At 43.0% G+C, this 27,715-nt stretch overlaps 2 protein-coding genes across 3 annotated transcripts in view; one reads left to right on the plus strand and one right to left on the minus strand.

Moving 5' to 3' along the window:
* The window catches only part of Hat1 (histone acetyltransferase 1), a 39,424-nt gene extending 25,302 nt beyond the window's left edge, over nt 1-14,122 (minus strand). For both annotated transcript variants that reach the window (XM_050177625.3, XM_050177624.3), the window contains exons 1-5: nt 14,082-14,122; nt 13,549-13,620; nt 13,413-13,488; nt 9,293-9,416; nt 6,639-6,780 (exon numbers count right to left, since the gene is read on the minus strand). In XM_050177625.3, the coding sequence (XP_050033582.1) occupies nt 6,639-6,780; nt 9,293-9,416; nt 13,413-13,488; nt 13,549-13,620; nt 14,082-14,094 (427 nt within the window). In that variant the 5' untranslated portion in view covers nt 14,095-14,122. The remainder of the gene's footprint in view (nt 1-6,638; nt 6,781-9,292; nt 9,417-13,412; nt 13,489-13,548; nt 13,621-14,081) is intronic.
* Nucleotides 14,123-14,179: 57 nt separating this feature from the next.
* aralar1 (calcium-binding mitochondrial carrier protein aralar1) overlaps nt 14,180-27,715 on the plus strand; it is a 41,146-nt gene continuing 27,610 nt past the window's right edge. The window contains exons 1-9 of the mRNA XM_050177622.2: nt 14,180-14,278; nt 14,417-14,473; nt 16,058-16,117; nt 17,052-17,194; nt 17,792-17,907; nt 18,033-18,172; nt 18,302-18,448; nt 19,743-19,884; nt 25,467-25,563. Coding sequence (XP_050033579.1) covers nt 14,195-14,278; nt 14,417-14,473; nt 16,058-16,117; nt 17,052-17,194; nt 17,792-17,907; nt 18,033-18,172; nt 18,302-18,448; nt 19,743-19,884; nt 25,467-25,563 — 986 coding nt within the window. The 5' untranslated portion in view covers nt 14,180-14,194. The remainder of the gene's footprint in view (nt 14,279-14,416; nt 14,474-16,057; nt 16,118-17,051; nt 17,195-17,791; nt 17,908-18,032; nt 18,173-18,301; nt 18,449-19,742; nt 19,885-25,466; nt 25,564-27,715) is intronic.

Below are 27,715 nucleotides of genomic sequence, written 5' to 3' on the forward strand. Positions count from 1 at the left end.
AAGAATTTCAACTCGTGCCCGACTACACACGTAAGAGAATGCAAGCTCGCTGCTGTGAGTAACGGCTGCTGCAGCGAAGGGAAATCCAAGTAAACATAAGTGAAAGAAACCACATGTGGCAGTGGCGTGACGCCACTTTAAGAAATGGTTTGGTTCACATCTTGTAAATTTGATTGACCGACGCTGTATCTGCCTCCACTATATGCATCCACTCTTGTTCACAGGTTACTCCTCACTTGAGCGCTGCAATCGACGAGACTCAACCTCCACCATGGAGGACAGGTTTCCTGCGGCTGAAATTCGCAGCAGGTGAAAGAGGCTAGTAGCACTCCTGTGTCCCAATCACCAGAAGAACCACAGAACCAAGTCGTCATAGACACAGACATTGTTATATTTGCAAATTTTCAGGGATTCTGCTCACCGTCACATAACGTACCAGATGCAAAAGTTTCTCAAGCTCTCTGGAACAAAGACTTGTCAGACTCCGAGTTTGAAGACCAAAACCGCAGAACTACCGAAGAAATCACTGTACAACAATGGGAACCACATGTTTGCGCAGCGTCGGCACATCTGTCCAAATACGACTTAAGTCGAACCCGACTATATCGAACCCATTTACCTTGAATTATCCTGTATATTGACACATGTACTAATGTTTTTTGGGGGGACCTCTTTTCACCACCTAACAAACGTTATCGCTCAGCGCAAGACGCACCTGCATGTATTGGAAGTTTCTAGAGTGTTATCGATGTTTCTACCCATTGTCTGTTGTCACCGCAGCTTCTATAATCTGATTGCAAGTGCGATGCGAATTGTGTAGAGTTTTCTGGAAGACACGCAGGCACCAGAGATTACTCTGGAACCTTCGATGACTCATGTATAAAAGCCGACGCGCTTGACCAGCAGATCAGATTTTCCACGATCGCCGTCTGTGTTCACCGCTGTCGCCATTCTTTGAGTGTAGCCTGTTTTTGAGGGCACAAATGCGCCCAATAAAATGCTAGTTTCGTCATTCCCAGTTTTGCTGCTTTCTTCACGGTCACTACTACGTGACAATATCAAACAATTTCCGAACACGGTATAGTTACTAAGAGTATATATAGCAAAAATTATGCTTACATTGAACAAAAGATAGCAGCGACTCCCGATATATCAAACGTCAAGCGGCACAAAAGTGCCCGCAGAAGTTGGCGTTCGCTAGTGGCGGCGGGGAAACCCGGCATCACGACTCCATCCACCCGCCCTCCCTACCATGGCCACGCCGGGCAAGTCAGCGACAACCCCCAATGCAAAAAATGATCCTGGCCCAACGACAGCGCTTGCTTAAACAGCCAATCAGAGGCTCTCGTGCTCTCGTCGCGCAAGATAGTGCAAGTCTGAGTTGGCTCGCTGCTTTTTTCATTCATTGTGTTTGCGGCTCGTGGGCCTTCTCCAGCAGTGTTGCCATGATGGCTAGTACAAAGCGCACTGAATTTGCCTTTTGCTGTGAAGCTCGAAATAATAAATTGAGTCGAACGCAGCAACAAATCGGATGTCGCCGCCGCGTACAACCTTACGAGGTGCACTCTCAGCACGATCTTGAAGAATAAGGAGGAGATTAGGGCTAAAACGAACAAACGACTCCGTGCGTATGGCGCTCAACGCATATGCATTGCTGTGACGTCGAGGTGGCCGTGTACAAGTGGTTCATCCAAAACTGCTTCACACGTGCCAGCATCCGAATGCCCGGTGATGACTCAGAAAATGCTTATGAGTGCAACGAAGCCATTGCCAGTGTCGACAAAGTTTAGAGCAAGCTGTCACAATTTCCAGAAGCCGTTGACGGATCATCCAACGGTCGACGAGTTTGTGAGTGCGGATGGTGGTGTCTCGACCACAGGAGAGCTCAAAAACGAAGACTACAGTGCCGCCATCGCACTGAACGCAAGTGAAAGCCGGCACAATGAGGAATGCAACGATGATCCTTTGTCTACATCCTCCAAGGTGAGTAGTGCATTCGCACTAGCCCGACACTCCTGCGCGAATGTGGAAGGTTGCAGCTGCAGCTGCTCCGACACTTTAGACAATGTGCCGTCGCAGGCAGTGAAGTTGCCCAAGTGGAAGAAGATACTACACTATTTCATGCAAAGCAAGCTAGTTTCATTAATGAGGTGCTCTCATAAATGGTATGTGCTTTCTTGACGTCCAATTCTTTAGCAGGCTTATATCGAATTATGCCCTAGATCAAACTGATAGGCGTTTTTTTCGAGTTCGATATAACCGGGTTCGACTGTATTTCACATTATGAAGTTCATTCTCTTCCCTACGTGCGTGTCTTGCAAGGTTGCAATGGTTGCAACACAATGGTTGCAACCAGAAATGTACCTTCCAGATACCAGTATACGAGTTTGGGGGACTCAGTGATAAGTTGTGTGCTCACTTCCATAATCCTGGACAATCACCTTTGAAAAAGGTGGTGACTCAGCAAATTCCTAAAGTCTTACTTGATGTACAAACACTTCTGTGCAAAATGGCACAATGGACTGTCCCACCTGCTGGCTGGGATGCATTAATGATATACCCTGCACAGGGAGTGAAATACAGTTAAACTTCGATATAACAAACATCAATTTAAAGAATAATTTAACTTTTCATAAACTCTTGTCCATAGAACACGATGTATTTAGAACCTCAATATAACAAACTGTGTTTGTATGCGATCTCAATATAACGAAATTTCGCTTCCACCTCAAAGGAACGCCGAGACAATAAATGGAATCTTCCACGGACAGAGGAGGTCAAATGATTTAATTACAAGGGGCTGCTTGCAGACGCACCTCTCAAATCACGTCGCGCGACAAGAGCAACCGCTGAAGTGGAGCCGGCATCATGTTCCATATGAAGTCCAAGTGCGGTAAGATCCTATCACGCCCCACGCACTTTGTGCTTAAGGTGTGAGTGAACGTCTGTGAGGGTGAGACAAGAAAGATCGTGGCTTCACAAGTGCCACCTTCCTGCATGAGCAAAGGGAAAGAGGGAGAGGGGAGCTAGCTCGCAGTAACGCGATGAAGGCCGCGTGAGGGGCATGGGGGGGGGGGGGGTGTAAGTTGGCGTGCGTCGCGCGTCTCGGTCGTGGCTGCACGCATACGCAGCCGCGCACCTTGCGTTAGAGGTAATCTGCCCCATGTGCAAAGAGTGGGGGTGCCAAGACAGCGTGACATCATGTAAGCTGTCTTCCCGAACGTTTAGTATTGGAGGTTGTGCAATCGCAAGTTTCGGTCACCTGCTGGAGTGAAAGAACGACGAAGCATTCGCTCCCCGCTGCCAGCGCTATCAGACACGGGGGCAGAGTGCACGCGAAAGCGTGGCTGACTTTGCTTAATTCGTGCCACCGATGTGAAGATAATGGCGATGTGGCATGAAACTGCGTCATTTGTCGCCAACTCCCAAATTCATCAAAATTAATTGTTTTACTCATTCAAACTTGCTCTTTTCGATTGCCCAATGATTTGAAAAATTCTATGGCCCCTTTCCGTGTACTGTACGACTGTACTTATTTGCATAAAAGGTCGAATTTCAATACAACGAAATTTCAAGAAGACAAAGCAAATTGCTGGTTTTACTTACTTTGTTTTGTTGAGGTTTAACTGTATCCGGAAAAATTGTGCTATCGTTCGTGATTGTAAACATTGTGAATAGGCCAAATGGACATTCTTCTTTTCTTCTCGCCCTAAATTACTTTCGCCTATCCTAATTGCCTTTGGTTGCACCGTCCTTTGGGCAGCTTTTCAGCTATCAGCCGTCCTCGATGAATTCATTTTCTTTCTTTCTTAAAGCAGCCACCATTGAGTGGGCTCCCACAGGGCTACATCGAAGGCATGATTACAGACATGTGTGCTTGAAGAAATGTTGGTTAGGTGCAGTGACTGCAGTGAGCTAAATATGCAAATCTGCAAAAAGAACCCATCTGCTTTGTCCCCCCTTTGTAATGTTTAGCAGCGCCACGTTTGACAAATACCAGAAATTACGTGAAACAGCTTGATGTTTTTTCTTTTGCATACATGGCATCACCACCAAAAATTGGCTGTGAGATTTATTATTTACTGCAAATTTTTCGCTTGAAGCATTTCTTAGTAAAAGTCATGAATGATGGTAATACTAGAACACTGTGTGGCTCTATTTATTGGAAAACTGGTAGTAAGCCCCAATGTATGTCAAACAGAATGACTGTTTTCATGGACATGGCCACCAGAACAATTACCTAAGTACACTGCTACTACTGGGTAGCTTTCCGAATAAACATAGGACTTTCTCTCTTGTTATATTGTAAAGACGGGCTTTCGACTTGATTACAAAATTAACAGCGACAAAACTTTAGTAATAGTTCTGTTGCTACTCCAGAAGTTTGTGACCAAATGTAGCCATAAATTGTCATTTTGAAGTAATAATAACTCATGAACTAATTCTTGAGATGCAACAAAACTTTGCACACATGTTAAAATGAGTGTTTTCTATATCATCATCAAAAATTGCAGTTCTGAATTGAAAAGAAAAAAATCTTTACTTTTCAATATCTATTGTTTTGTTAAATTAAATTATCGGCTTTTACGTGGCAAAACCACAATCTGATTATGAGGCATGCCATGGTGCGGGACTCCAGTAATTTGGTATACCTGGGGTTCTTTAACATGCACCTAAAGCTTAGTACACGGTTATTTTTGCTTTTCGTCCCTATCGAAATGCGTCATTGTTTTGTACTTTTTTAGCAGAGCCTATACACCTTTCAAATTGTTGCAATGCAAAGTCTCTCTGTTATAGCACAGTCGAGCCCACTTATAACAATATTCAAATGGCACGAAAATTCCATTGTTATAACCGATAATTGTTAAAAACAGGTTGCATGAAAAAATAAATATAGGGGTATCGCAGAGCTGACCTTAGCAAACTATAACGGCGGGGAGGCCAGTGCCCCTCCCCACCACTTTCCTCCAACCGGCTGCTGATTGTCCTCACTCGATTAACTGTTTCCTGGGCACTCCGATCACGTCTAACAAGCCGCGGCTGTCGGTGTTGAAGAATGGCACTGCTATAACTGCAAAGAGGGCTCACGGGTGGCAAGCGATATGCGAGCACTGCCGAGGCAGCGCTTTGGTGGGCCCAAAAGGGGCCTTGTAAAATATGTGAGGAGGTTGCCATGGCAGCCTGTCAGCTTGAGGATTCCAGAAGAAACGCTGAGGCAAGATCGCCAAAAGCATCTCGCCCCGTAACGTCGCACTGCATTGCAAGAGAAAACCCTATGTCTGTCAGCCTTACTGACATCCTTCTCCAAGGTATCCAGGTACTCCATCCACGTAGTGCAGTGGAAGGTTCCTCGTGAAAACGAAGCCCCGGAGGGACTGAATCATCTGCCAGGCCTCCTGTGAGGACAACTTTGAGGCAGCCTGCTCTACCGTGTTATCGCTGCCGCCGTCGCTATCCGATGCAAGCACATTCGCGGCAATCACCTCATCGGTTAGAAGCACTTAGTACTTAGTTTCCAAATATATAGCCGTGCGCTTTCTTTTCACCGGCAACGTCGTGCATTTCCAATTATCAGCGGGCGGCGAATCAAAAGAGGCTGAGATACCACGTGGCAAGGAACAATTTCGACGCAAAAGATGGACACGGGGCTGTTTGCAGAACTGCACTGAATGAGGAGCCAGCGAGCAAGATGCAAGCAGTGCAGTCGGCGCGGTCCATTCGTGTTTCGGAGGGTGGCGGGGGGCAGAGATATGGGCGCAGCCCATTCATGTTAGGAGGGGTGGAAGGGCAACAGGAGAGAGAGGCGCGCAGAGAAGGCTGGAAAATGAGTGCACAGCAGCCGTTGAAGCAGCGTACAGCGGCTCAAATTTCTCATTTTCCTTTTTTATTTTCAAGGATTTTGTATTTCACTACTTTCGGCGCGGACACCGAGCAGCCAGACTTAATCGTTATAACTGATAATGCGGCATCAGGGCATTGTAGTAAACAGGTTATTCCAGCATGAAAAACATACAAAAGTTGACGGTACAGCAGCTTCTCATTGTTATAACCGATATATTGTTAAAACCAATATTGTTATAAGTGGGTTCATCTGTATTCTGTTACATTTCATCTAAAGGCACAGCGAACTGCATTTTGTTATGTTCAATACTTGTGCTGTAAACGTTGAAATTCGTAGGCTTCAACGCCCTAATGTTTACCCCTAATGTTTTGATGACCGTCAAGCAACCCTTCATGCTAGGCAATACTACTAGGTGCCATTCAAATGCAGAGAAAGTAAGCTTTCGAACGCAATACAGATCCCATCTTCATAGTAAAGAAAGCACAGCGCATCCGCAAGCAATGTCAAAAATGCGGAATGTGTGCCACCGGAGTGTTAAGTGCAGCTAGTTTCTCAGATAATTCATCACACTTTGTGTGTGAATTATTACATCACCACAACCGAGAAACTCGCGTGAAGAACACTTCAAGTCCCGTGAGACAATGTTGCGATAGCGTTGCCATGTTATAAATTTCTTTGCTTAGGTAAACAAAAACTTTTCAAGTGTATGATGCAGTTAAATGCTTCACTGTACATTCTCCTCATACAAGTATAACATCAATGTGAACCATGGGGAACAATGCAATGAGACACGCACCTTTTCCAATTTTAAACGAGTGAAGTAATTCACCAAATGGTCGGAATGTGGTTTCTTTGGGAAGTACGGACACAAACTCATCGATGTTTGTGTGAACACCAGAAGGCAGTTTCTCCAAGACGGTTTTGAGCACATCATCAGCCTGAAAGCAAAAAAAGCTGTATGAGTGGGCATGGTCGATTTTCCCACCGACGGAAATGCATCTGAAACTTCAAAAGCATTGAGACCGGAAAGGTAGATTGATTGATTCATGGGGTCTAACAGGGCTATGACAGACACTGTACTGTAGGGCACTGGATTAAATTTGAGCACATGGTATTTTCTAAACTCGTGCCTAAATCTAAGTACATGACCGTTACTGCATTCTGCCCCCATTTAAATGTTGCCGTGGTAGCAGAGGATCGAACCCGCAACCTTGTGCTTAGCAGCAGAATGCCACAGTCACTGAGGTACCATGGCAGGTGACAAGTTTCTCCATAACCCACTCTAATGCAGTGGAACCCTGTTGATACGTTCCTCACTGTTTTGTTTTCCCGGCTGCTATGTCGCATTTTCATGGTCCTGACCTCGATCCCATTGACCCCTATGTATTATGTCTCCCTTCGATACGTCGCCATTCTGTAATGCTCCCGCATCTGATGTTCAGTTTGAATGCAGCGGTCACATACATTTAGCCTTGCAGAGGGAGATTTGCTCTTACACACTGCTGCAGAGATGATACATTTATGTGTTGCAACAAGTGACCGATATGCTGTAACAAGTGAACAATATGTTGCAACAAGCCAGAGAGGTTGTACAAGCATATCAAGAGAAAACGTGCACAGAGCAGATGGTGAAGCATTCGAAGTGGTGTGCATCAATTAAAGCCTACCAGGAACAGAGTGCAGGGCTACATTTATTTTGGGGCTGGCAAGCATGCATAACCACCAATTCCCTTTAGTCAGCTTCACCACGACATAGCCATGTTATCTGGTGAAGCATACCAAAGGTAGAAAGGGGCTACTATCACGGAACATCGTAGGTGTCTCTTAATTACATGTGTGTAGTCGCTGCTCACAGTACAAGTGCCAAGACGTCTATTAACTGTACCAGCAGCCATTCAGAGTCATTTCTTACGTTGCTGCGGCGATTTGCAGCCTTCCTCACTGTTGTTTTTTCGCAGTCGCTTGAAAAACGTATCAACGGGGTTCTACTGTAGTTACTCGCAAACGAAAATGGTCCAGTTCATTCAATTTCTTGTGTCAAGTGTTCCTTGAAGTTGTGTAACACCCTCAAATTTTGTTGTTCAACATCCCCCGTATTATACAGTGAAACCTCGATATAACAAACTTCGATATAACAAAGTTCTCGATATAACGAAGTATTTAATGTTATATAACTTTTTGTCCACATAACACCATGTATTTAGAACCTCAATATAACGAAGTGTGTTTATACACAATTTCAGTATGATGAAACATTGCGGCAGTGGGGCGCTGCGCCAACTTGCAATGCTCTCCGTGGCTTTCACAATAGGCGCATTGGCGGGAAGTGCTGCAGTGTAATGGCAGCAGACACGAACTGAACTCTCATAGGCAAACTTGTCTCATCTTGGCATTGTTCGTTTAAGAGAAACTTGGCAATGTCAATAGTGAGCTCAGTCTGCATGGAAAACATTGTCCAGAAGGGAAAGATTTTAATGTTGTATTCGACATTCGGTCATAACATATTGTTATATATGTCTTTTTTTCCTCATAGCCCTGACGCATAGGTTGATACTCTTAAGTCAATGCATCATTATATGTGGTATCGTCACAAGTGGACTGCACTGCGACACATTGTTCCATAAAAAATGGTATTTCTCTTTGTATAAAGATAACCTGATGTTTTAATGTTTCAGAGCAAGGCACCTGTAGACTGTAATGTGGCGGTATGAAGCAACACAGCTCTCTTTTAAAGAATACTGCATCTGGGAGTTGAACCCTGTGGGAATTATTATGAAGGTTCATATTTTCCCGTGTTCCTATGCGCGCCACGGAAGCGAGGAGAGTAGACGCCTTCTTCCTCTCTTCCCGTGCAAGGAGCAGGACAGATTTTCTCACGGTGGTGCAACCCTCTTGCAAACCAGTCGCAAACATAGACCACCAAGTGGTCGCAGCACCCTGCGCCCATTGGGCAGCCAGCGCAAAGAACAAGGCAGGGCTGTCGAAATCGGCGCAGCCAATGAACAACAGAGGAGAGAAGACCGCGAGCCATGATGAAAAGAGGACCCCAGGTTACACATCTTGTTTCTATCCTTTGTTGTGCCTTGCCTTTGTTCACCGAACGACCCCAGCAAACGTTTGGGCCATCCCTAGCCTGCATCCAAGCGAATCCACTGGTAGCAATAAACGTTGTGCTGGTTATTCAACAGTGTGTCGCCGTGTTTCTGCTTGTACTGGTACCAACGAAGCCCTGCTGTACAAGGCATAGGGAGTTGGCCATCAAGCCTAAGCTTTACGTACGAAGATGGCTCAAGCGAAACCCCTGTCTACAATTAACAACCTCCTGCTCAAGCAGAATGACACAACCATTGAGCCAATGCAGTGGGTCACAGAGAAGGAATAAACTTCCCGCTGGCATAATCACATCGATGGTTTCTGAGACAACGTGCAGAGCAAATAGCAGCAGCATACCTTGAGACCATCACTCTTCTTTAAATCAATCTTTTCCGTGTAGGACATGCCAAGGTATGGAGTAAGTGAGCAGCTGCCATAGTACAGCTTGACCTGCAAGTCCCGGTAGCCAAAGATGCTTTCCCTGACAAAAAAAAGGGAGGGGGGAGAAATAAAACAGGCACATGAGCGAAATTAAACCGATAGCGGCTTATTTCTTAAGCAGTGCTAGTGTTCTTGCTCTTCTTGCCAGTTTCTTATTCTGCATTTTCTATTAATTGTTGTTTATGGCTGAGTCTTCTCAATTCCTTAAGGCACATTTTTTAATGAATTTGTTTCTTGATCTATTTCTTTTTTCAAAGGTAGTACTGTTGCCAATTATACTTTGCCATAGGATGTTCTTTTATTTTTCTTACCCATGTGCCACCAGCATTTGGTAATTGTTTGCTGTGTATATTTTTTTTTTTTCAATTGTGTTGAGTGCAACTAGAATATAAATTTTCGTGTTGCTATTTATATAGGCGACTGTTACATCAGCTGTCTGCATGCAGTCGATTTATCATGCCGTCATTACAACAGCTTTACTGTGGACTGTGACCATCGTGCACGATGTGGTGAAGAGAAACATTACATAATAGTAACCAAAGTTTCTTTCCACAATAACAGAAGTACACTGACCACTGAAAGAATACCAAGAAAAGATGTTTCGGCTCTCCTGACAGGAGGGGAGCCAAAACGCCTTTTCTTGTATTCTTTCAGTGGTCAGTGTCCTTCTTTTAACCCTTCTTCATGATGCCTCCTGACCAGACAGGCTTCCGTCAAAACCTCGACTTCAATAACAGAACTCAACTTAAATGACAAACTGCTCTGCAGTGGTAGATAGTCACGCGGGCTTGGGTAGCTGCATATTGGCTGGGGCTAAATGCAAGAAGGTTTGTGTACTTTGATTTAGTTGCACATTAGAGGATCCCTCACCAGGTCTGGCCACTTTGAGCTTACAGGTGCAGTGCATACAATGCGTGCTCACGATTATGTCTGCTAAGAATTACATCACTACGCACCACGAAAAGAGCTGAAATTTCAAACTAAATACTGTTTGCCCTTTTCCTCACGGGCACCGTGCTCCAAGCGGATGACGTATGTGCACAAGTGCGCCTACCTACATTTATATGCCGTGACGTCGCCCACAGTGACCCATGACACTTCGAGAATTACTCAAGGCAACATCTGTTATTTGTGTAATCTGTTGCTTCAATAGACGAATTAAGGTTTAGAGAAATAATAAAACACAAACCAAACGTCTGCATGTTTTCGTTTTACTTCACACAGCAGCAAGAGAGATGTACTTCTGTTTCGTCTGCTTGTTCACGCTTAATTTTCTACCTTGTTCCAGCGCGCGATCACGCTCTGTGAGCCGCTTGTGTCTACTTCAGTGTTCACGTAGAAACGACTTATACTGCTAGTTGGATGTTCTCGTGCACAGCGCGCAATATCTTTCGCTGCGCAAAACAAGACAAACGCAACAGCTCGCATGTGACACTGTCAGCAAAAGTGCACCGCGCAACAAGAATGCAAGGGAAAAAAGATTAAGGTGGCGCCCATGACGTATGCATCACGCGATCTTCGAGCTCTGAACGCAGGGAAGAAATTTTGCTTGCGGAGCCTAGACGGGGCAAGTGGAGAGAGTGCCCTTGACGGCGGTGACGCTCGCCTGCTAAAATCATGGGTTTACGGCACTGAAACATTTCTATCTCGGTTATTAATTAACCAATTTGAAAAATTCTTGCAGTAGAACCCTCCCAAGAGGGCACGCAAACTTCCAGTGCATAACCAAAATTTGTTATGCGACCTGGTGAGGGTCAAGTGGTCAAAACTAACCCTGGGTCCTCCACTACAGCGTGGCACATTAGCATATCATGATTTTGCCATGTAACATCACAGAATATAATAAAATTTGTTTTTGTCACAGTTAGCACCTTGAACAAAGTGTGCATTTCCAACTAAAGAAGCGTCTCTGAACTGTCACACTCCAGTAACATGATATCACAAAAAGCAAGTGTTAATCAATGTGCTAGCAATTTGTATGCAACCTGTTGGGGTTCCTGTAATGATGAATGACTGCATGACGACAGCCAGCACCAAATTAAAGCAACATGGTGAAACAACAGGAGACCCAAATCACAATGAGGATGCGCAGTCATCTACCAGCTTTTGCATTTGTTTCTCTGCACTCAACATTTCACTGCTCAAATTGGATACGAAAATGTAACATGAATGCTGGTTCAACACTGGGAAATGAAGAGGTGGTGATGGACTGCTTAAACACCATCAGCCTCCTGTTAATGGACATCACAATGGACCTTGCTGGTAACTAGCGACCCTGTGAGGCAGTTTGCCAAGCTAATGGCGGTGTCTTAATTTCTGCATTCTGCCTGCACACCATTAGTTGGGCAAATGTGAATTAGTGTGATGGTCTGTTAATTGCAAGGGACTCTTTTCCCAATTCACATTTGCCCGACTAATGGCTGGGGTTAACAAAGAAGCTTGAGAAGAGGTTAAGGATACTGCAATGAGCGATGGAACGAAGAAGGTTTAGGTGTAACCTTATGAAACTGAGACAGGAAGATAACAGCATGGATTACAGAGAAAACGGCGTAGCTGATATTCTACTTGCCATTAGGAAGAATTGGAGTTGGGCAGGCTATGTAATGTGCAGGGAGGATAATCAGTGGTCGAGGAGAGTGACAGAGTGCGTGTCAAGAGAAGGGAACTGCAGTCGAGGATGGCAAAGAGCTAAGTGGTGTGATGAAATAAGAAAATTTGCAGGAATAAGATGGGGTCAGCTGGCGCAATACAGGAGTATGTGGAGATCACTGGGAGAGGCCATAAATAGGCTAATGAAGTGAACGTATTGGCTAGTTGATTGAACGTCTTGAACTAGGGAACAGTGCGAAAGATGAGGATGCAGTGCCTCTTCTCCGTCCTCGTCTTTCGCACTGTTCCCTAGTTCAAGATAAATAGGCTGATGACGATAAGGGTCTGTAGTGATTGATGTTGAGTTCACAACTGACGTACACTGAAGGAGGCCCTGTGGTGCTTTTTGAACATGGTAAATTATTGATGTCAGGTGCAAGATAACGCTGTCATCAATACTTGAGCCAAATATAACTCACTTGCACACCGGACGCCGTATGTAATGTCTAACAATTTCTACTGCTTTCTCTCCAGTGCATTTTCCAGATCCCCACCATGTTCCTGTCGACTCAATTACTGGCGCAATTCCTTAATGAATCACTGATGTTTACAAATCAACGAAATCGTCAGCACTGCTGTCATCCTTTATATTTGTTCATTAAAGATTACAATAGGCTATTGCACTGAAAAGCATAGCAGACAAGTTCAAATTTGCACTACTAGCCTTCAGTGACTGCCTATATGGTACATATTACTCAGATGACCATCGATTTGTCTGTGGGCCCTCACTTTTTCAAGGTAATACACACTCACGAGAAGCCAAGGAGGTAATAGAACCAAAGGCTAAAGCAACAGTGCACAGGACAGTCAGCTGACATTCAAACTGCTTGAGTATCAATCAAGATTTCAGCTGCGAAGCTTACAAAGAAAAACACAGCATCAATGCCTTATTATTATGCAATGGATATTCCATTTCATCTCGAAGCACTTACAGAAGACGAAAATCCAATCATTACAACCAGTTGTTGCAGCTAGTACATGTGGTGAAATAAGAAGCCCCCAGTTTTCCGCAAAATACGCAAGACATTTGACAGCGGTAACTGATGTTATACTATGTAAAGTAAGAATCGCAGCATGTAGTGCTGTAATGGCTGCAGAAGACTGGGTAATGCGCGATTTGTATCTTTGAAACTCGCAGCTTTCTTTCCTTTCTTTTTTTTTTTTTTTTTTAGGACGTGTGAAACTTGCTAGCAAGCGCTTCCTGCGTCGATCAACAGCCCGGCAATGGCTTTTGTACACAATGTGCCACACGCGCAGGCGTCACGCCGGGCGAAATGTGCCTGCAGACAAACACGTATGCCGGCGCCAGCCCAGGCTTTCCCACCTGACAGTACACCGACGCAGGACAGCCAGATGCGAAGTAGGTGCGAATATCTTGGTTTCTTACCCCTCGCCGAAGATTTGATGAGACATCTCCGGATTAAAGGCAATGTCATCATCTTCGATGTCATCCGTCGTCATAACTGGAACAGATGAACCCAGCGATCAGCAAAAATGTGCGCCAAGAAGCGCTAGTTTCTTACCCAACTTGAAGTGCACAACATCATTCGCAGAGACGACGTAGGCCTCCAGGGCCTCTTTCGATAATGAGACACCTAGAAGGAATAAAAATCACAAAGGTTCAGCATAACAACGGAAAATATAGATCGCCGCGGCTACGCCGCAGCTGGCGAAGCCGCAAGAAAAAAAAATGTGGCACTGAAATAACATGGCCAGTTGTTTCTATAAGCCTCAAATATTAGTCGCTGTAAATAGGGACCTCATGTTGCAGGCGACACGATAAGTGCTGCTCACGGAGTGATGAAGGCTCGGTCGCCCGATTTAAATATTTTGAGGTAAACAACGTAGTTTCTGCTCTCCCGGGAGCTCGTCTACGAGAGCGCTTCCCGTAAAGGTCAGCGCTGTCGATACATTCACAGTTAGAGCAACAGACACATAGGTTTCAGGCATTATTCATAATTCCGCGTATGCCGGTACATGTCAATATGCGATTAGTTCAATATAAAGCGATCAGACGGAACGTTCGCACCGCCAGCACGGCACAACCAGCACTCACCCGCCATTTTCATTGCTTGTTTTCCCGCCGAGTCACGTTTAGCGCATCCGGAAATGACGACATGCTTCACAACTAAAACTGGGACCAATCGCGTCTGGCCAAAGATTTGACCAATGGGAACCAGGAATGCAGACTGCTGCTTCCCTTTTCACATCATGGCCACTGAGAATGCTGAAGTGACCTTGCTGGAAGAAAAGGTACGGCATAAGTTAGGATGTTTAGCTCGTGAGGATAGCGGAACCGCCTACGTTACAGTTTCCTTAGTTCTTGCTGTACAGTTATGCCTGTTTTCTGTTGCATTCTTTTTGTTTTATCCTGCATTTTTCTGTATCTAGGCCGGTATGGAAGATTACGGTCTCTTGCGCTTGCTCCTCAGCCGTGCATCATGCGAGGTATGATATGAAGGCCCGGTGCCGGTGAAACTGTTGTTGCTTTCTTTTGTTTCGTTGGTACTCATCACTTCGTTTGCATTCTGTGTAGTTGTTTTAGCTCATCTGTATGCATAACGAACTCGCGGACCAGTAATCGCCCAAACGTGTCAGCTCTCTTCGTCTCGCGACAGCGACAGAGCTCTTATTTCACTCCTCCTTTTTCCCGACATCCCGGAGTAATGCCGAGAGAGCGACCGTTATAGAAAGGACGGTCGTGCATTAGCGAGCGTCAATATTTTATTACCGCTTCACATGGCTTGCTCAGAGCTATCGCTATAGTCGCGAGCTCGTCTTATCTTCACCTTGCCTCACTGACGTTTCATTCATATGTTTATGACAATTACGCGGCGAGCACGTTGTGAAATGTCCATAAACTGTGCCGCGCTTTCGGTTGTGCCGAGAAGAATAAAGGGCGGGGACAATGTGCCGTATAGATCGGGTCGGTTAGTTACTGGGTTTTAATTCGCTAGCAGAGCTTTCAGAGCGCCGACGTTTAGTTTAGCTACCAGCTATATAAGTGAGCCAACAGCTGTCAATTCTGAACATATAGTGAATAATTATGTGTGCACTCGTTTTGAACATTGAATGTGTCGTAGCATTTGCTAATTTCGTGACCATTGCTTGTGAGGAGTGCGTTTAAAGCCACAGAAATGACTTAAGTTTACATTAGGTGTGTGCAGGTGTGACGCACAAAAAAAAAAACTAATATATATGTAACTGATAATCGCGCATTAAATTTATGAAACCTTTATAGTAAGCATAGACTTTAAAAGTTAAAGAGCAGGTGATTTATAGAAGAGCGTCGTGAATTTTTCCATTGAATCTAACTGCACAAGAGTACAGCTGTTTGCGTCTGTAAACAGAAAACATGCCATTTTGTCAATGTCATCTGCGTTATTTCGAATTTCTTGCCCAATTCACGCGAAAGAAATCTGCGCATTAAACCCTTCAAGATTTCAGTGCAGCATTGATATGTCATGTGTACCTCTGTACCATCAAGGTCATTTGAAGAACTGACTTGTCAGAAATAGCTTCAGCATGTCTTTGCTTGTGTGCAAGTGTGCCCATTTCGCAGCATTGGAAACAGACTTGCCTTGCCAGATCTTTGTGGGAATGTAATTACATTTTATAAATACCTCTTGATTAAAAAAAAAGTGAGTCTTCAAGGCAACCTGTGAGCAGACACTGTTTTTGTTATTTACTGCTTAAGTTTTCGTACATTGAGATTGGGGCTTGTACATGAAAAGAGCTTCGCAGTCCTTGAAATCTTGGGATAGCCACGTATAAATTTATACATTCTGGGCAGCAGTCTGTTGCTTCAGTGAGTTAAATTGTTTTTATTTATTTTGCATGTATTTTTCTTGGCTGATGTACGCGTAAGTGCTGCAATTTGTGCACCAATTTCAGGCTAGAAGCATGCTTAATTTTGTGTGCAATTTAATCGTTTTGTCTTGTGCCCACCATATAAACTCGCCTGCACCCAATCTCAATACACTACTAGTTAGCACAGTGTGTAATTGTTTTTGTATTTGTGATGCATTGCAGGGAAGTCAACAGTACGTTCGACGAGCTGACAGCGACAGGCTTCGTGAAGTCTTTGATAAAGTGAGCATAACTCCTCTTCCTGCTTTCTTTTTTTTCTGAGCAAGTTCTCCATGTTGTCCACGAACCCGGATCACATTAAAAAAATCACGAGATGATTAAAAATGGGTTGTAGCACATGTGGCAGGTATCAAGTCATGACCCGCCACAAGCCACAACAACCACATTGTTATGGAAGGCGGAGTGCAGGAAACACTCATGTGCCGAGTGTTGGGTGCATCTTGAAGGACAACCTGTGTTGTTATCTCATGTGTTGCTTTAGAGTGTTAAATCTCTTAATTCCTTTATATGCCCAAGTCATGAAGAGCAGCTTAGCATTAACCTTCAAAAGGAGTATATGACCTACTGTGCTGAATCTTGCATAATAAGGGGATTTGAGCAGAAACTGAGGATCAAATAATGGAATGGAAACTGGGTGAATGTAATGTTGAGACAAGGAAAAGGGCATAGCAGAACTCTGGTGTGAGTTAGTTGGTTCATGATCTTGAAGCAAACTTTTACCAGCACAAAGAAAACGAGACGAAAGACAAAGAGCACAAAGAAACACAGACGAGCGTGGTCTGTGTTTCTTCCTGTTCCTCGTATTTTCTTCGCACTGGTGAAGGTTTTCTTCAGGAAAAGGGCAGTGTGTATTAGAGAGCAGATGGGTGTAGTTTATGTTCTAGTTGAGATTAAGAGAAATTTGTGGTTAGGTAAGTTGCGTAATGTGTAGAGCAGTTAATCGGTGGTCTATTAGAGTAACCAGAATTGAAGCCAGGAGATTGTAAACGGGGTCACGAAGAAAACGCGATTCGGTGGTTAGCTGGCACAAGGCAGGGGTAATTGAAGTTCATCACTGGGACAGGCCCATGTCCTATGGTGAATCTGAAATTGACTGATAATGAGTATGTGTTACGATGGCATTAGTTGCCTTCTCACACACACTTATGCCTTGCAGTATGCCAGTGTTGAGAAAGATGGCAGCAATTACATGACACCAAATGACTTTGTACGAGGCTTTCTTGGCCTGTATGAAGGCCCCAAGTACAACCAGCAAGCGGTCAACATGCTCGGGAGCATTCTGGACACTTCCAAAGATGGGTGAGTAACACTGCATCAAGCCCGTTTACTAAGCATTATCATTTGAAAAAATGCCTTTCAGTTTGCATAGATTAAAAGAAGCACTCTCAAATACTAGTACAGTCGAGACAAGTTATAACGAACAGGTTTATGCACTAAAAATAGTTCAACACATCAGGTAATTCGACATATCTAAACTAGTCCTTGACAAACTTAAACTGACCTTTGTTATGCATTCATTATAGATGGATCTTTTGCCTCCAGCATGGAAGGCCATCTAGGAAAGAATCCACTGATTAAAAACAAAACTATGCATACTAAACAGTACTTGTTGCCTGTGCATGACAAAAAAGACAAAGTGGCTTCCCTGCATGCTGCCATTCACGGCTTGCAAGTACTTTTCCGACGCTGGCGGCAGACAGTCAGAGTTCAATATATCTGATGTCCAGTTCGTTATAGGAAAGTTAATTTACATGGGTGCCAATAATCAAGTTTCACATGTTCAATATCGAGAATAATTTGCTTTATTTGGGTTCATTTTCTGTGTCTGACTGCAGTGGTACTTGTCATTATCATTGACCTTCCCCATGCGTGATTCCTTTGTTTCTTTCGTATCAGGCTTATTTCATTCATGGAGTTTCAAGCTTTTGAAGGTGTCCTGTGTCAGCCGGACGCGCTGTACAAGGCAGCCTTTCAGATGTTTGACACCAATGGATCTGGTTCAATTACACATGGTAAGGGAATGACTGATGACAGCACGTAGTGCTTAAAAAGTTTGGCAAGGGGATGCATCATCTCACTTGTCTAATTGATGGTATTTTGACATGAGGGCATCATTATTCCTTTTTCTTGATTTCAGATGAATTTGAGGACATCATCAAGAAGACGACACTGTATGAAAAGATTCCATTTGACTTCAAGAGCGACTTTATGACTCTACACTTCGGGGCAGACCATGCAAGGACGGTTAACTATGCAGAGTTTTCCCAGCTTTTGCACGTGAGTGTGGATGCGAACTTGGGCCCCCGCCTGGTGCTGAGCATTTATTTTATTTTCTGTTTGGCTCGTTTCCTGTCTCACTGCTTTGCTGCCACGCTCAAACATTGCTGACCAGCTGCTTATGTGTAGGACTTCCACGAAGAGCATGCCGTCCAAGCGTTCAAGCAGTACGACAAGAAGCGCAGCGGTGCCATTGCTGCCATGGACTTCAACGACATCATGGTTTCGGTCAAGTCACACTTGCTCAGCGAGGACGTCAAGAAAAACTTGGTTGCCGTAAGTTACCCCGTTTCGTTATCGCACCCTCTGTCTGGGACCAGACTGCAACTCGCTTGTGAAGCGAGACTTTGAGGCGTACGCTTTGCGGCTTGTGTCAAGTGTGGTCTGAATTTTGCTTTTCAGGATCCCGCCTTGTTATACTGTTTGTCAGTAAGTCGAACAAACTGCAGCAGCAGTCCACAGTTCTCTATGCCAGCGCCTGTATATGCCGTCGATTCTATCCATTCAGTGCAAGATGTAGTGCAAAGAGACTGGTGGCTAGAAATCTCTTGTCTGCAAAATGCATCGATTTATTTACAAAAAACCTTGGCAGATGGTTTATGCTCTGCAGCTTCAAACCAAAAAGAAATAAATTATGTAGTATTGATGGCAGTCAGTAACAGTTATAACAGTTGCTTTCTCTCTTTGCATGCTTGCTTTGAAAACTAAGTTGTCAAGTGGGCCATTACCTTTGCATTGCTACGTCAATAAGGCTAGAGTGAAAGAATTTTATAGAGCAGACGGCTTAGTTTTATTCTTGAGCTCTTTCTGTACTCCACATTAAGTTTCACAATATTCAGAGAATACGTGTAACATAGATCAGGATCATATTCACATTTTGCGGACACCAGTTCAGTTTGTATAGCCAGCATAGAGCTAGTTACGGACACATAGCTATTAGAAGAGGGTGTTTGTCCTGTCTACTTCATCTGTGTGTGTCGTAATTTGTGCCTCTCTTCAAATATCCAGCAGAGATTTCAGAGCACCCTATGAATTTCCAGAATATACGGGGACGTGCACATTTCCATTAAATCAGAGAAAAAAAATTCGCGCTTACGACTGCTTTGTTTCTTGCTCAATATTTGCAGCAAGATTGCATTTTATGGCTCGAATCGTTCAATTTAACACTTCGAACTGTTACTTGCATGGTTTGTCCAGAAAGAACTGCAAATTTGTCTTTGTCTGGGCCTCTGGTAGTCAGTGATGTTTAAAACATGGTGGCTGTGGACTTCCAGAATTTTCAGTACAGCAAAGCAATACTTTGGAGATGAATTCCGTTAATCACTTGGACATGCAATGTGGACACTCCAGACGAAGGTAAATTCGCATTTTTTTTTTTCTTTTACAAACCTGGCAAGTATCAGTGCTAAGTGATACATTGAAAGATTCGAACCATAAAATGCATAAGTAATAACAAAATTGGTGTGAAAATTGTTGTTCAGACAAGGTATGTCCTGTTTACTGTTTCACCAAGCCTAAATACCGATTAGTTTTTAAGTTGAAAAAGGACGATACTGTGCCTTGCTTGTAGGTAGCAGGCTCTGCCTCGGGGGGCCACCAAGTGACGTTTCCGTACTTCATGGCGTTCAACTCGCTGCTCAACAACATGGAACTCGTAAAGAAGATCTACCTCAACTTCACCAAAGGCAACACTTCCCTCGAGGTCACCAAAGGTCAGTGTGTGTGACAACTCCACTTGAAACCTGACATTGCCTGTTTCTCTTGTTGTTTGATTGACATGAAAAGCAAAACTTCCAAGTCGGGCTAGGTTGGCACTTTTATCCTCCCTGTTTGCATTTTTACGAAAGTGTTCATAACTGCACTGATCCACTTGCTTGTGTCAAAGCACCATCTTTTAGAAAAATTTAAGAATAAGTCTAAAAGTTGCAATGTTACCCCCATGATAAAAATTTTCTATAACTTGAAGCCCATGCTTGACTTGGTTAATATAATGCCTGCCGTCAACATGTCCAAGGGCCCTATTATGTAAAAGTATTCCAATCTGTTTTTATTCCAATTTCCTGATGTCAAATTTACATAACCACCGACGCAGGCATTGGGTGGTAACCTGCAGCATTGCTTGGAAAGAGCTATGAAATGCGCTTCTCATTTATAGGATGTCACTTTTTTTGCTTTCAAAGCAAATTTCATTGCCTACATTGAGCAGTTTTTGTTAATTGGCTGACAAGAGGCGAGGAGCACGCTCAAAGGGAGAGAGTTTCAATGGGACTGATCCACCACAGTGAAAGTAGATAACCGGATGAGGAGGGTGGTGCCGGCATTGGCGATTGGCCCGCTCCTCTTTGCTTAGCTTTCTGTGTCTGGTCAAAAATCGCGGCTGCGTGCAACGGAAGGTTAGGAATGCCACTAAAATGGACCCCCAGCAAGGAATAGTTGGCAGAGCAATGTCGTATACATGCTGAAAGGGCTCGATAACATTGTACTGCCACTCAAAAAGATTTATCTGCAAATAAACCCATGCTCTCCAGCAGGTGTGAGTAGCCAGTGCCTTAGAAATCGGTGGGCAGCCACCTACTATTCCTTTTGGAATGGGGAAGACTGTTCAGAAAAAAATTAAGTTTCGTTTGGCATATTAATGTATCTTTAACGCATACTTTGATGCGGTGAGTTTTCGCGGTTTTGTGACGTCGCCTGACAAACAAAGTGGTCGCAGTCGGAAATCTTTCTGACAAATAGCAGAGGGCTAATGGTGAAAAGGCGTCGAATCAGAAATAATTTTTTTACTTTTGTTCGGTCTAATCACGCATAATCAGTGTGTGTACATCATATCAAATGGGAAGCTATTGCTGTTTTCGGGACATCACGCAACAGAGAGGCGAAGTGGGGGTACACCGAAAATTTTTTGGCCAATCGTGGATGGTTGATTTGCAGAATTGGAATAGAAAAGTTGGGACTAGCGTTACATTATAGCACCCCAAGATGCTCATTGCCTCCATTCACGTCAGGTGTCCACTTGACCAAGTCAAGCATGGGCTTCAAGCTAGGGCACACTTCTGAATATAGGAGTTAGTATTCATTCAGTAGGCATTTTGAGGTGGTTGAACTATTGAAACAGCAAAAATATATATTCTGATCAATAAAAATGTGCCACAATCTGGGTGTCATGCAAGCTGTGACAACCAGAAACTGAAAGGCAGAAAGCAATAACGATTTGACAGGTATGTAACAATATCATTGCACTTTACAGTGGATCACCATCCATACTAGGTATAACTTTTGACCGAAGCACGTGCTACTAAGACAACTAAAAATTTTTAATTAAGGTTACTGTATATTTTTCTCCGACAATTACCCATATTATTATATCTTACAGCATGTCGCAAGCTAGTATACTGCTTTAGTACATAAAAAAAAAAACAGCATGCAAAAGTTTATACAGAAATGGGGGAAAGTTGTTATAAGTGTTTACATAAGACAGTGTCGAAAATCAGGTTGTGAGAAAAACAAAGGTGAAGCTTTGAAACCAATGTTCAGCTGCAGATGCAAGATTTGATATGCCTAACATCCGCGCTCTCATTTTGCACAAGCTGCAGCACTCGTTTATTTTTCACCTGCGTTTTGTGTCTGCCTTTCCTTGTATTGTTGGTTCCCTAAAAACGTTTGTGAACACATTATTTTTGTGTAAAACTTTGCCATGAGTCAAAAAACACTAATTTTGTCTGACAAATTTGTCTTTAATGACAAATTTGTCAGACAAATTTGTCTTTAACATGCTAAATGACAAGTCTGAGATCCAAAGACAAACTACTGGCAAAATGAAGCATGCTCGATATAAACATACCAGAAGAGCAGGTGTCATGCAGCTCTCTAGTAAAATTTTAAACTAATTCAAAAAGGTTAATGAGCACAAAACATTCTTCTAAGCGTCTTTGATCTCCTAAACCCAAATTTAGTAAATTAATACCTGTGCATAGCAATATTTTGGATGATATTGCACACTTTCCTGAATCTGATGCTATTGGTTTTCATTTTCAAATGCATTTGAGAAGGTTGGAAAAATGGCGGCAACTTTTTAACGAGTCAAAGTAGGAACATAATTCTCTTTGCTAAATATTCTTTAATAGACCGGAAATCTTGAGATATGAAAAACAAACTACTTTCTTTTTAATGCATTTTCAAAGGTGGCGAATACGTCAATTGTATATAGCAAATCAGTTCTGTGAAAAGTTACAAAGTTGAGGAATGTTCATAAAAAAAAGGTAACTTTTTATTCACCTGACTGTAGCTCGAAGCTACAAATGAAACCCATGTGGGTTTCTTCTAAAGAAAATGTCGCAGTTGAAGAAATGCTTGCCCTGGTCCGGGATTTGAACCTGGGACCATCTGCTAGCCTTCTGGTTAGCTCATGTGGTAGAGTGACTCTCATCATGTACGACATTAGTCCATTGGTTCAATGTCCCTGGTCCAGATTGAATTTTTTTTTTAACTGCGAAGCTTAAAGCCTACATTGGTTTCCTTCATAGCACTGTGCTACTTTCAGGTGAATGGCAATTTTTGTTTTCTTGTACTGTACCTTGGTTTATTGAAAGTGCGGTGACTATGCTCTTGCTGCCTTGGTTTGCATTGACTTATTGATAGGTTCATCTGTTGCACTTTATTGCAGTTGAAAGTCCCTGAGAACAAGCTCTGTGAACACGTTGAGTGCTTGTTTTCAAGCAATTTCAACTGCAACAAGAGGTCCATAAGTTCTGCCTCAAAATGTAGTGTACAGTGCTATGAGGCGAGTATGAAAATTAATATGAACACACAGAGTAACTAGCAAATTCAAAAACATACAGAAATAGTAAGAAGTACATGTGATAATGATAGATCTAGTAAATATGCCTCCGCATGCACTAGAAAACCTACAAAGCACAAGAGCCAAGAAAACTAGGAAAATGTTCAGCAGTCTGGCACTCTGTAACAGCTTCCGGCAACTTCTATATGTATTTATATATTCATAAGAGATTGCATAATTTTTGTGTGGGGTGTCGTTTAATTATGTGGAATTATTTAATTTTATTGATAATTAAGATTTTGTGCACAAAGGGATGGCTTAGTCACTGAGAAATTTGCCACTGAAGCTGGTGCATAATTTGAAAAGGGCAGGGTTCGTATAATGTACAGATTCCTTTCATTTGATTCTACTCCTCTTATCGTCAACCGGCCAACCCCAATGATAACATGGGTAAAATGCCACTCAGACCACTGACGGTGTGCAAAAGGCAATAGCATTGCAATTGAATCACTACATTATCCCAGCCCTGAGTGCTTTAGAAAAAAGGTGAAGATGAAGGGACCACATCTTGGTGCGATGCAGGAATCTTGGGATTGTATTCTCAATCTATCATTTCGAGAGACCATTTTTGCTTCATGTTGACAGTGTCATTGACATTGACAGCGCTACCTCACTTGAGTGAATAGCATCCACTCAATCTGGCAAAAGAGGGCAGACAACCAGGCAGGAGATATACAGACAACACTGATGTGCTATCAAACTGATTAACTGAGCACACAGGTGACAAGCTTAGATACACAAAGCATAATGCTATCTAGTGACTTGCTTGGTCAGCCAGCAACGGGCAAAAAAAATGCAATGAAAAACTACAATTATCGAGAAAACAAAAATCATGCACTGAAGAAAAACCAGCAGTTCAAGAGATATAAAAGTTTTGGACAGGAGCCAGCACAACAACAAACGTCAGAGGCCACTAACGGAACCAACAAGAAAGGTTTGTTTGCAGAATGCAACCCAAGAGACAACTGAAAAGAGAAAAAAAGTGAAATGTGATAACTGTTGCTGACGAAGGTGCATGCTGTTCACCTTGCCTATGCCGTTCCGTGCTGTTCGCGATTGAATTGAGTTGTTTATTTATGTGTCCAAAAACAGCATCCAATAAGCCTTCTAATTTAGTGCACAATGAAAAAGAAAAGACATTGTTTAATGAAAGCTAACTAGCCCAGCTATGAAATGTCGGGCATATGCTCAATGCACCGGAGAGCTATGGGGTGTAAAAATAATTAATTCCGCTGGTTCCACATTCACTGGCCCACCAGTCAACATACACTGCAAAGGAATGTCCCCGAATTATCGAATGGGAATACAGTTCTCGTACTGTTCTTGCCAGTCTTGCAGATCATATGTGCCATTTGATGGCATGGCCTAGAGCACGGTGAGAGGGTGCCACATTTCCGGACCTGCAATTTGTCGCATGTGAATGGAACAAGGGAACCAGCCAGTAAATATTACGCTGATAAGATGGACAGTGGCAGAGAAAGAATGTGAAATTTAAAGTCTGATATTGAGACAGTGTACTGGATAGAAGCGATGAACAGGAAGCCAGGTATGGAACAACATTTAACATAAAAAAAATTGAAAGGTGCAAGTTTTATAATTCAGGGAATAGTGGCCTCCGGTTTGAAGACGGATTAATGCGTCTGAAAACATGTATAGTGAGTTACTGGGGGAAATTTTCTGATGAAGAGGACTTGCGCATGCCATGTGATAATGGTGAAGAATTCATTGAGCACATTCCGTTAGATGTCAGGGTATTTGTTCAGTGATAAATGTGGATGCAGTAGGCTTGGCCAAACAGTTAGGTTTTAGAGACGATGGGGGAAATAGACGAAATTGGTTGTGGAGTCGAGTATAAGACAGCAAGGAGATTGGTGGGTATAAAGGAAGGGATAACGTGCAGTAAAGTGAACTTTCTATAGTGGATAATGTAGCTTACAGAGTATAAAGATATTTAAAGATTTCAGTGCACCAGAAAGTTTTACACAGTGAGCTTGGTGGCATGTTCCATTGCCCCTTTTCAAAGGCCATGCTCATTCATGTCAGCATAACATCGACATAACTGAGGAGTCATGCAAGTTCTGCAGAAAAATAGAAAAGTGCTGGTTGACTTCTCGCATGCCAGTCAAGAACAAGGCATAAAACCTCACTGGGAGCTGGCTCCACATTTTCAGTGCCTTGTGGCATCAGTCCAATCCCATGCCTGTACCATATTCTTGTTTATTGGATTGCTGTTTTAGGCAAAAATGCTGCTTGAGACATTTTGGAGAGGTAATAGGTGACATTAGTTTAGCCAAGTATTTGGCTTTAGGCTTAGTACCTTAAACAGCCTCAGGTGGTTGACGCTATTTTGTATACCATGACTGTGGCATTCATTTCGGAAGACACAGTTCGCACGGTTGCCTGCTTTTTAATGACTTGGCCTGGCTTGTCTACATTCGGACTTTGTGCACATTGCAGAGGAGTTCCTGTATGCAGCACAGCAGATGTCCCAGGTCACACCCCTAGAAATTGACATCCTGTTCCAACTCGGCGGCTTCCTTCATCAATCCACAGGGTGAGCGAATTGGTGACTTGCTGCATGCTCGGCTAGTTTTACACTCCCCGATTGCGAGTTTCTCCTCGTGAGCCGTATTGGACCACGAGCAACTTTTCGTCTGCGATGAGCTGAATGAGAACAAATCTGGAGATGCTTCGAGTCAGAAATAAAGCTTTGGACACAAAAGGCACATAGAGCCATGACCTTAGTACAGAAGTTGTTCTAAACATTCTGTGGAGCCAACATTGTTCATTCTGGCTTAATAAGACTGATTTCCGTGCCAGTGTGTTGCAATACTAAACACCATAATATCCTAATTGGTCTTTTGCCTAAAAGTTGTGCAGGTGAAGTTAGAGAATAGCTTGCAAAGTGATCATTTAAACTTGATCATTTGTGGTGCTGCGGTAGGCATATTGCACCTTGCATTAATGTCAAGCGGAGTAGTACAATAAAAAGGTATGACAGAGAATTGTCCCATCACAGATGCAAATTTAGAGTCTCTTCAAGTGATTCTCACTCACCGTTAGTGTGTTTCAGAAGCACTCGTAAGATGTAGCAACACTTTTGAGCAGTGTATTCAAAAGCATATGCATTCATCAGTCATCTAACTTCATTCAGCTCTCTAGTGGTGTGTTGTTTCAACACCAGTAGCTGCATGAGTGCACAAATAATAGAGTAATTAAATATTTTTGTGCAAGCAGTAATTAAAGTGCATTAGTTTCAATTAACAACAACCATCTCACGCTTCCAGCGCCCAGTTCACTGGCTGCCTCTTTGTCCTGCACATATTCCAGTCAGTTAGGGAATTGCCCAAGTGCTTGCCGATATAGCCTATTAAAACATTTTATGAAGATATGTTTTCCACTACAAAAAAAAGAAACATTAATAAAGGAAAAATTAGGCATCCACCTCTTCGTAGCAATTGCTACAAAGGAAACCCATACGGGTTCCTCGAAAGAAAAGCCTCACAGTTGAAGAAAAATTCGTCCTGGTCCGGGGCTAACCCCCATATTCAGAAATGCAACTTAAGTTGAAGCCCATGCTTGACTTCATCTAAGTGACGCCTATCGTGAACGCACCGAAGGAAACGCAGTGAGTGTCTTTGGGCACGTTAACGTCAGGCGTCATCTAAATCAAGTCAAGCATGGGCTTCGACTTAACTTGCATTTCTGAATACGGGGGTTAATAACCACTTGTAAGTGCTAGTAGGAATCGTTTCAAATGCTTTTTGTAGCACCAAATTTTGACTGCCATCAGTTCTAAATGTCACTTTTTCTCATGTAGCATCTGGCCACCAAGCTAGCACTCAGTGAAACAAAGTACATTCACTCAAAATGGCATTAAATTTAGCCATCCTGAACAAAGTACTGTTAGGCTAAGACAGTATACTCCGAAAGGCTGCAGCGAATTACTTTGAGCATGTCACTGAAGTTCGCCTGCTGTTGCGTTATATGTGATTGATTGATGTAATAAGTACTAATTCACGTCCACATAATTTTTAACATCTCATATTTTATTTTTTAAATAGAGTAACACCATTCTTTTGTCATTCTGATCAGCATTTTTATAATGAGCTTTCTGCTTATTGGTACTTGCCGTTTACCGTGGTTTTAAAGTAGCATAATATAGTTTTGTAGCTGTATGGGTGTTATCCCGAAATGTATGCAGAAACCATAATTGTTGCATTTGTTTCAGTAGCATTCATTACGCATTTAGTAAAAATTTACCTTTCTGAGCATTTTTAAGCCTTCAGTAAACCTCACAAATTGTCAAACACATACAACATCTCTGCAAACAAGACTGGTTTCTGTGGCATTTCCTTAGTTATTACATTAACACATGTTCTTGATGACACATTTCGGAGTGAACCATTGCTTGAGCTCTGTGTTTAGTTAAGGACACTAGTTGTCATGAAGCACACAATTTTGAATTGTCATTGCAGTTCATAGCCATTGTATAGCAGTGCTTTTTTTTTTTTCTTAACGTTCGAAGGAAGGTATGTGTTTACAGTGATGAATTGCAGTTGTACAGAAAGCATAGTACATACTTTTTAGGGTACAGCATTTGTCTGTCAAGGTCATACTTTTCCTGGAGTGTCGTCTTTCACTTCCATTAATTTTTCTTAAGGCGTGTGGATCCCTGAGCTGCTCATCAGGCCTTTGTTGCTTGT

This window comes from Dermacentor andersoni, chromosome 5 (assembly GCF_023375885.2).
Source record: "Dermacentor andersoni chromosome 5, qqDerAnde1_hic_scaffold, whole genome shotgun sequence".
Taxonomy (NCBI): Eukaryota; Metazoa; Arthropoda; class Arachnida; order Ixodida; family Ixodidae; genus Dermacentor; species Dermacentor andersoni.